The sequence below is a fragment of the Arachis ipaensis genome, chromosome B10 (genome assembly GCF_000816755.2).
Source record: "Arachis ipaensis cultivar K30076 chromosome B10, Araip1.1, whole genome shotgun sequence".
Classification (NCBI taxonomy): domain Eukaryota; kingdom Viridiplantae; phylum Streptophyta; class Magnoliopsida; order Fabales; family Fabaceae; genus Arachis; species Arachis ipaensis.
This window is the reverse complement of record NC_029794.2, coordinates 130,533,480-130,543,681: the sequence shown is the minus strand read 5'-3', so window position 1 is coordinate 130,543,681 and position 10,202 is coordinate 130,533,480. Positions and strand designations below refer to the sequence as shown.

The 10,202-nt window shown below is 38.0% G+C and overlaps 1 protein-coding gene and 1 pseudogene across 1 annotated transcript; one reads left to right on the top strand and one right to left on the bottom strand.

Moving 5' to 3' along the window:
• Positions 4,389-7,303, bottom strand: LOC107621328. Its single transcript, XM_016323358.1, has 4 exons — positions 7,107-7,303; positions 6,535-6,619; positions 5,646-6,441; positions 4,389-5,554 (listed from the first exon to the last, which is right to left on the bottom strand). Exons 1-4 carry the CDS (start codon positions 7,301-7,303, stop codon positions 4,389-4,391), a joined length of 2,244 nt encoding a protein of 747 aa, XP_016178844.1.
• LOC107621981 overlaps positions 7,384-10,202 on the top strand; it is a 5,495-nt pseudogene continuing 2,676 nt past the window's right edge.

Genomic DNA, 10,202 nt, shown 5'->3' with positions numbered 1-10,202 from the left:
TGTTTAGTAATATAATAAAAAATAGTATATTATTGTAAGTTTTTAACTAATATTCATAAATTTAAATTACAATTCAATATAATAACTTAGAATAGAAAATTGTTATTGCTTTTCATATTTGACTGCTATAAGTTTTACATTTATTTTATTGTGCACATTAATTAAACTATATTTTATTATTTCATGTTATATGTTTTGAAATAATGACTGCTATTATATAAGTTTCACATTTTTTTTATTGTGCGCATTAATTAAATTATATTTCATTATTTCATGTTGTATGTTTTAAAATAATGTAATTGTACTATAAGGATGATATTAGTTTTCATAACTAATACGAATCTTCTTACTATTTTGTTTGTTATTTAAATACTATCTATAAAAAATAATTACTTAAAGTAAAACACCATAAAAAAAAGAGAGAAAATTTTTGAATTTATTGTTCTGGTTTATTTCTTAATTCTCACTTGATATTACTCAAATTTAATAGGTTGATGGTGGTGGTAATTCTTTTTTATTAATTAAAAAATTTCAACTGTCTCTCTTAGTTTTATTAAATAATTTTTTTAGGTAACAATATTGTTAATTTTCTCTATATATTTTTTAAATTATCTAATAAATAAAATGTCACATCTTTTATTTTTTATTATTTATGTAATATTTTTACAATATTTTTTTCTATTTCCAATCAATATTCATTTAAAAGATCATCTTTAAATCCTAAGCCATGTAACTCAAAGATCATTGTATTCATATTTTCGAAAGTTTTAGAAAAATAAAAACTTTTTGTATTTTTGTAGTTAGTTGAATGGATAAATAATAATGATAACATTATAATTTTATAATGAATAAAGCAAAATAATTTATCAAATTATATTAAATTATTAATTTTAGTTACACTTGTGAATAACACTTTATGTGAATCAACATGTACATAAAATATTATGTGAAAAGAAATATTATGTGAAGAGAAATATAAACATTAGGATAGTCAATAAGTAATTATGGAAGAATAAAAAAGAGAAAAAAATAAATGGTAAATTTTAAGAGTTAAAATAGTAAAAAGAAGGAGGAAGAAAAATTTAGATATTTGTTGGGTTATTTTTCTTGAATAGGATTGAGTTGAGTAAAAATGTAGTGGTTGTAATTTAAAAATATATGTAAAGACAAAATTAAAAAATAATTTGAATATTAAATTGATAGTTTTTTAAGAGAATTTTGAACTTTTTTCTTTTTAATATATTTAAAAAAGGTAATAAAAATATTTTAAAAAAAAACTAAATAACCTTAATAATTATCGTTAAAAGACAACGAAATTTCTAACAAAACAAAAGTTGTTAATTCTAGTTGATTTTTATTGGATAAATTAACAGTTTAATATATCATGTAAACTTATTTCTTTTTTCTTTTTATCGAAAATAGAAAGATTCGAATCCGCGACCTCTTAGGTGAGTATGAGGAGACTATGTTATTTGAGCTATAACTCATTGGTCATGTAAACTTATTTCATTAATATATATAAAAAATATTGACAGAAAAACTAATCAATCTCACACAAATAAATATATAAGAGACCAAAAAACATATTTTTGATTGGGAACCTCGTTGTCTTTTAAAAAAATTGTTAGGCCATTTAGAATTTTTTTTCTCTACTTTGAATAATTATTTCACGATCCTTGCCACCGTTTCCTATGCATCAATACAAACAAGTAACAGAGGTTGGTTCTTCCTCCCTCGTCCTTTCGCTTCCCAATTCGCGCATTCATAACACAGATCTCAATCGTCCGAGCCAGAGCCTTCTCGGCTTTTTTATATAAATAAATATTCAAAAAACTTTAATTCCGAAAATACGCACCGAAGCAAATTGTTCCACAAATGCGCAGGACCAATTCTTGGGGGCCGCCTGCGAAATGGGATTGCACTTCAATTAATGGGTGGAGGCAATGAAATGGAGCTAACACTGGCAAGCATCACCATTTCGCGGCTGGCATCCACGAAATGCCTCATTCCAAGCCTGGCGCGCACGAAGTGGACCACCTCAAGGACAGCGGCAGCAAAATGCTCCATTGCGCAGGCAGCGGCCACGAATTGGAGATCTTCGTGCGTGGTGCCCACAAAGTGGGTGGTCAAAGCAGCAAGCAGCAGAACCCGTACCTCACATGCATTGATTGTATTGGGTGGCAGGGGACATTTGGGAAGGGAGTTAAGACAATTATAAAAGGGTGTTGAGGAGGGACCTCATGCTAGGTTGAAAGGAAAAAGAGGTGATAAAAAAAAAGTGTGGGTGGTAAAAGAAAGCTGGAAAGAGGTATTTGTGTGATGCTATGTTTGAAAAAAAAATTAACTTAACATGAGTGGGGGTGGGGTTAACGTGGAGGAGAACCTGAATCGGTTGGACGAACTTCACATAGCGGCACATCTGCTCCCTAAGGTTAGTTTACGTCGTTAAGCTAATTGATCTTGTTAGCAATGTCCTTGGAACTAATTTTTCAATATAAAAAATGTTATAGTATTTATAATTATTTTCTTTCTTGCTATATTATATTACAGCCCACACGTGTTCTTACTCTTCATGGCACACTCGTCGACGTTTTCATGTCAGATCCTGCAAATCTAAGCATGGAAATTAGGCGGCAGAGGCATGAGCCTTATTTGAGACCGTTAGGATTTTACCATGCCTCTTTGATAAAGCGCTTCGAGTATGACAATCCACTTATTAGCGCCTTTGTCGAATGATGGCGACCCGAGACACACATTTCACCTCCTTTGGGGTGAGTGTACCATAACCTTGGAGGATGTTGCAATGCAGTTAGGTCTACCTGTTGATGGTCAGCCTGTCAGTGGTACTTTGAGGTCATGGAGCAAGTTTCACCAAAGAGATATTTGGGAATGGTGTCATGAACATCTAGGTGAGGTTCTTGCCGGTCACGTAGGGACAACAAAATTCAACATCAAGTTGAAATGGCTCAGGAATCGTCCTCAGCAAATGCCGCTTGACTTAGAAGATAATGGTCTCACGCAGTATGCACGTTGTTACATACTTTACTTGTTGGGAGGCGTGCTTCTTCCGGACAAGGCCAACAACACGGTGCATGTTCGATATCTGCCGTTATTGGCTTATTATGATGCCATCCGTACCTACAGTTGGGGTAGCGCCGTGCTCTGTTGGTTATATCGTGCTATGTGCCTAGCAACAGATTACAATGTTGAGGTTCTGGCTGGGTGTCATACATTGCTTATGTCGTGGATATACTACAAATTATTTTTTTGGGCACCGAATGTCACGACACCATACAGCTTTCCTTTAGCCACGAGGTATGTTATGATTCTTCTCACTTTGTGACTTTTTTAGCTATCATTTGAGGTTGGAAATAGATTTATTTTAAAGTTGTTGTTGTCCACTAGGTGGGTGAGAAAAAAGGGACAAAATGACTATGCTGAGCAGCGCCTACTGAGGCACCGTCTGAGGTTGGACAATCTGCAGGTGGATGAGGTAGGTGGTGGTTGTTATTAATTTCTTTTTAATAAGTGCGTAAATACCTGTAGTGACGGGGTTCCTTTTCTGTGTAGTTTGTTTGGCAGCCGTACATGGACTCCCGAATTCTGTATAGAGTTCCTGCTAAATTTTTCGGCCACCCACATGGAGATTTTTATACGGCGGTTGTGCCTCTCATATTTTTCAGGTGGATTGAGGTCCTTAATGTTCACCGGGTGTTGCTTCAATTTGGGGGAAAGCAAGGACCTCCAAACCCTTCGATTAATATTGATACCTTCCATCGACAATCGGCCCGCAATGATGACGGATGGTGGCCGGTGCGACTATCCGCGTGGTTTGAAGTATGGGCTAACCGGCGCACTGAGGCATACCGGCTGTGGATTGATCATGCAGATACATTGCGTCCCAGCCAAAATTACTATAGGTGGTACTGCGACAGAACAAGGAGGTTTTTGTCTGCCCCTACAGCATTGCATGATCTGCGAGTTGACGTTGTCCCCGCAGGCGCGACATATATTGTTTTAGTTGCTTCCATTAAGTATTGTTTTACTTGCTTATCTTCATATGATGTACATAGGTAGTTTTAGTAATGATGGTTCCTCATTTTCTTACGGTTATTCAACAACAACAACAACAACAATGCGGTAAAATAAACAACAGACGCAAATAGCATTAAATAAAGCAAGAACAAACAGTTGACATTTTTCAGTACAATGAAGCTCAAATACTGCACTAACTTAGTACAATAAACGAAATTGGTGGCTTTTTAGGTGGCAAAAACATTCGGACAGTGTCGCCTTGTATGTCCTGGTTGCCTGCAAAGGCTGCACTGTTTACCTGGTCCCGGCTCAATCTCGTCCATCTCATTCTGAATCCTCGTAGACACCGGACGTCATTCCATTGTACGCCGTAAGAGGGGGTTGGGACGAACACGTTGTCCTTCATACGGGGGCCACATCTCCTCGTTCGGCATTGGCTGGAATTCCATTTCGTAGACCCGAAATACGTTCTCAACCCGGTAAACCACCTCGACATATTGTTGCCACTCCAGTCTCGCATATGCGCAAGCGGCCAGAGCATGAGCACAGGGGTAGTGTAACGCCTGGAAGTAACCACAGTCACACCTGCGACGCTCAAGGTAAACCCAAAATCGAGACTGCACCCCTACATCTGCTATCTCATCGACTATGAATATGGAAGTAGCTCTGTCGTACGACGTCACTAGCATCTGAGAAATTCCCTCACGGTTCGCTAATATCACTTTTTGCAGGAACTGCGAGAACACCTGACCGCATGCAATCTGCGCTTGTGCTTGTCGACCCTTGATGACGAATAACTCATTCAGGCGATGGTAGGTAGACTTGACAATTGCACAGACTGGTAGATTTCTAGTGCCCTTGAGGACGGAGTTGATACACTTAGAAAGATTGGTCGTCATGTGACCATATCGTCGCCCATCATCACGGTGCTGTAGCCATTTAGGTGGCTCTAACCCTCGGATCCAGGCCATCATCTGCGGAGATGTTATGGGATCCTCGCTACTGATTAATTCCAGATAGTACTGCGCCTGCTCTTGCGTCTTCGAATACGCGGCATTAACCAGGTGTCTTTTGGCTTCCTTACTCTTGAAACTGGTTGCAAAGTTGGAGGCAATATGTTGTACACAGTAAACATTGTGTTCCCATCCACACCCATCCCGCTCCAATGCAGCCTTTATTGCTGCATGCCTGTCAGAGATAAGCAAAACTCCTGGCTGAGTCGCTACATGCCTCCTCAGATTGGTAAGGAAGAAATACCATGAATCTGTATTCTCTCTTTCCACAATTGCGAAAGCGACGGGTAGAATGTTGTTATTTCCGTCCTGTGCTATGCCCATGAGAAGGGTGCCCGCGTACTTACCATACAGGTGTGTTCCGTCCACTGAGACCAGGGGCTTACAGTGCTTGAAAGCCTCAACACATGACGGGAACGACCAGAAAACCTGATGAAACATGACACTATCACGGTCTAGAGTGTTCCCGACATAGTACGGCCGCATTTGGAGGTCAACAATTGTCCCTGGTTCGAAAATGCTTACTTAGTCAAACATATAAAGGACTAAATGGACAATGAATAGCAAAGACCAATAAGAGTGCAATGCAAGTTATACCTGGGACAAAAGCTTGCAGCGCATTGAAGTATCTACGCAACTGGTCATACGAATCGTCCCAATCACCATAGATTCTGGCGATTGCCTTCTGCTTCGCGTGCCAAACCTTTTTGTACGACACCTTGTACCCATATGCTGACTCTACCGCTCCTTGCAACACCTTTACACAAATCGTCGCATCAGCAAGCACCATGGGGAATATATGTTGGCAGATGACATTGCTATCAAGTTGAGCGTGATCTTGAGACATCGAACTTGCCAAGCAACTATGAGGCCCTTGGTATTTTCGAATTTCCCAAAATCTAGAAGACCTTGTCTTTGCGACCCGTACCATCCAACGACATTGATCCCCAAACTGCTTGCATTGACACACATACCTACTTTGGTCTGACTCTACTACCTTGTATTCTGCACTCCTACGAATGTTGTAGTTTTTGACTGCCAGTATTGTTGTTTCCCTGTTGAGAAACTTCAACCAAATCTCGAGCTCCATCTCGCCTGACAAAGCGTAGCTGCTCGGTCTGTCTTCTGCGGTACTCGAATGCATTGCTTCAAGATTTAAAGACAGGTAGTGTGCTGGTGTTCTACAGGATACACCACCACCTCCCGATGCGACATGAGTTGGAGGAACAAAATTGCCATAAAGAGGCTGGGTTTCCGGAACGGCTTCTGCCTCATCACCGCTGAAATCTTCAATCTCATCTTCGTCAGACGTTTCTGCAATACCAGAAGTAGGATACCTATCGAACCCAACAAGGGTGGAAGGGGAGGGGCGTGCTTCACGAATATCTGCATTCTATTCCCGCGTTACAAACGCATTAAAGCTTGGACTACGGGCCCTACTGGTATCCCGACCCGGAACAAAATCAGCCGCTCCCAGATTTCTTACACCCTCCACATTATTGGAACTGGATGAGCTTCCACCAATATCTTGAAGATTCAGACAAAGCTCCAACGAATAAATGCTTCCTATGCTGCGATGATAAGAAAACATCATTGAAACATACTGATCAGATTTTATCTGCATTTTTTTATACGCAAATGAGTTGGCCATTGCAACTGACATCCTGTAAGTCAGCTTTGTGATTTCTTTTTTTCCAACCATTCCAGTATGCATCAGAATCTGATTCTTCAAATCTTGCAACGATGTCTGTGGCATAATTATTATCCAAAGTGGATCATCACAAATAAATGTAATAACTTCTGCCGAATGAAAAATTTCTCCATTAGGATATATAATCACATAAACGTTCTCAGAAGCCATATATACAGCAAACCAAACTCAATACCCACAATTTTTTGAGAGGAAGAAGGTTGTGACGTTGAGAGCAATTTTGGAGTTGGAGGAGAATGCAGATAAAATGGCTCCTTCCGTGAATGACCCACAAGCGTTTATATAGGCAAATTAAGATCCCACTTCGTTGGCAGTACACATGAAGTGCACCATCTCGCGTGTAGTACCTCTGTGTTGGAACCAATTCGTGGCCGCCTCCCCTGATATCGTCATTTCGTGGACGCCAGCCACTAAATGGCTGCGCTACCATTTTGTGGGCGCCGCTCAAGAGGTGGCCCCTGTTGCTGTCAGGCCCATTTCGCGGGCACCACACCTGGATTGACTTGGAACTCCATTTCGCAGGCGCCGGCCTTAAGTTAGCCATGCGCAATTGTGGAACAATTTGCTTCGGTGCTTATTTTCGGAATTAAAGTTTTTTGAATATTTATTTATATAAAAAAGCCAGGCTTCTCCCGTTCCCTGGTTCGAAAATGAATCCGAACACAGTAAAGTCCACTTTGTCAAATCTTGCCTTTGGAAACGTAATGGCTGCAGCCGCCCGTGATTATCAGAAGGTTCATTATCTAATTCTTCTCATTACATTTTTTCATTTTCATTTTCACTCAGTCGTTTCCATTCAATAGCTGTATGAGAGATCCTAGGGCATTTTCCTTGTCAACGAGATATCAAGTGTGAGAGGTGAAGGTCATAAATCCATTGCCTTAAGGTTTTAGGTGAAGATTTGGCATCCTAACCCTGTTTTAGTTAATGGCTTAATCCGTTGGTTGAAGTCGCCGTTGATGTTTCTAATACTAGTTATAATATTTTTACAGTGCTTTGGACATTTTTCCTTTGATTCTGTAGTTCAATATTTTTCTCTGAGACAGTTGTTTTAAGTTACCATAAATTATGTTAGGGACATTATGTGTCCACGCGCTGAAGCTTTTGTGACAGCATATACAGTATTAGGGCTTCTATGATTAAAAAGTCTAAAAGTTTGATCTTGTGCACCCAAAAGAAAGAATTTTAGCAATTTTACAAATAAAAGAGAGAGAAAATAAAAAAGCCTATACAAAAATCCACACAAACCTAAAAGAGGTTCTTGTGTAAAGAGGCGAGCCTGAGATAAATTATTCATGTATCTTCTTCTATCAGTTTAAGCTTTTGGAACAAGTGATTTCATGGCAGATTATTTGTTAGAATTGTGTGATTTGGTGGTTCTGAAATTAATGTCTTGCTGCAGTTCATCTCGCACATCCACCATACAGTATTTGACTGTTCTTTTTAATGCTTAAATTCTGCTATACACTTGAAATGTATTTTTATTTTCTTGCACATCAAATCGAACTAGGTGTCCATGGAATTGAACTGCCTTGTTTTTTCAATAATTTGAACCTTTGATGTTGTTGAAAACTTGAAACTGTTCTGCAATTATCTTTTTTCTTCTTTTCTTGTTAAGTTGTTCTTATGGCAAAATATTTAAGAACCTTACCATAGTTGATGATGAGCAGCTGATTAATCTGTATAGGCAACTCTTATAACCACAGTAACACATACATTCTGTTATGGCATTCATAGCACACACCTCACGCTCATAGCACAATAGGTGTTTCATGCTGATGTGATCTGACTAATATTATGCTTCCTGCAGGAATTGCTTGCACAAGAGAAGGCGCAGGCATCAAGTTCTTCTAACCAGGAGGTTGACCTTGATGATTTAATGGATGAATGATTTGTAAACTTCTCAACCTTGTCATATATGTTTATTCGTGTACACCTTAGAATAGATTTTCTCACGTGAAGTTTTCACATGACCTTGCCATGTTTTAGTTTGTACCTTCAATTAGATGCTGATGCAGTCCCTTGTTCATTCTTAATTAGTGTTGAAAATCTGTACGTGACAAGATCATGTGAATATTTGACATGAGAAAATCCATTCCCGATATTCTCCCTTACTAATTCAAATGGATATATCAGGATCCTGAGTTGGAAAAATTGCATGCAGATAGAATTGCAGCTCTAAAGGTATGAATATTTGTATTCCATATGTATCAGGATTCATGACAATGTTATTATTTATTAAATACCTCAGTACTAATTACTAGATTTGTCTTGTTAGAAAGAAGCAGAGAAACGGCAGGAATGGAAGAAGAAAGGTCATGGGGAGTACAGAGAGATAACTGAAGGGGATTTCTTAGCTGAAGTCACCGGAAGTGAGAAAGTGATTTGTCATTTCTACCATAAGGAGTTCTATCAGTGCAAGTATGTTTTCTGGGTTTAGACTTCAAGACATCTCTTGCCCCTTCACCCTTTCACCAAAGCACATAGATACGAAGTTCATCAAGCTTGATGCAGAGGTCAGCATTAACACTTACATTATTATTATTTGCAGTAGAGAAGATTTTATGTTTGACTGTTTTCTCATCATTAAGCCAATCTAATTGTGACATTAGTCTTATTACTTTGACATCACTGTTTTGCTCTTGGTAAAGAAATCGCGTAAAAGTGTTCTTTGTTGATAATGGAATTCAGCATGCACCATTCTTCGTCGCAAAACTGGCAATAAAGACTTTGCCTTGTGTCATACTGTTCAGGTGCGGCCTACATCTGTTACCTCATTTAATTGAGTGCTTTTAATATTCACAAAGCATATTGTGTGTTGCTGATTTCATAAAAATTGAAATACAAATAAATAAAAAATGACTATCAACAATCTTTACTCTGCAATAGACTTTTTACATTCCAAGTGCCTAAGACAATCATGGTTTTTCCTTAGTGACTAATTGTTAGTAGCTTTGTAGAAACAAAAAGGATGATGTTGTCAAACCAGTTTATACTTCATCTATTACTTATTATCTAGGGTTAAAAGATCGCTCAATCTTCAAATTGTTCCCTAAAAGATTAAATTAGTCATATTAGTCCTGAAAGATAAAACTTAAGTCAAATTGATCATTCCGTCAGTTAGGACGTGTCACATTAAGTGTCACATAGCATGATGACATAGTAGGTTAATGTTATCATTGTTACGTGTCACAATATGATTGGTTGACGTGTCAAGTCAGTGACACGTGACATGCCACGTGTCATCTAACATGTCATAAAGTTATTTAGAGTCAAATTAGTCTTTGAAAATACACACATAAGTCATCTTCATTTCTAAAATTTTAAAAATTGATCAAGCTAGTCCTCATATAAATCTCTTTTGTTTTTTTTCATAATATTAAATTTTTAATATTTTTTAATACTACTAATTTTAATATTATTTTCTAAACCTTTATAAACAA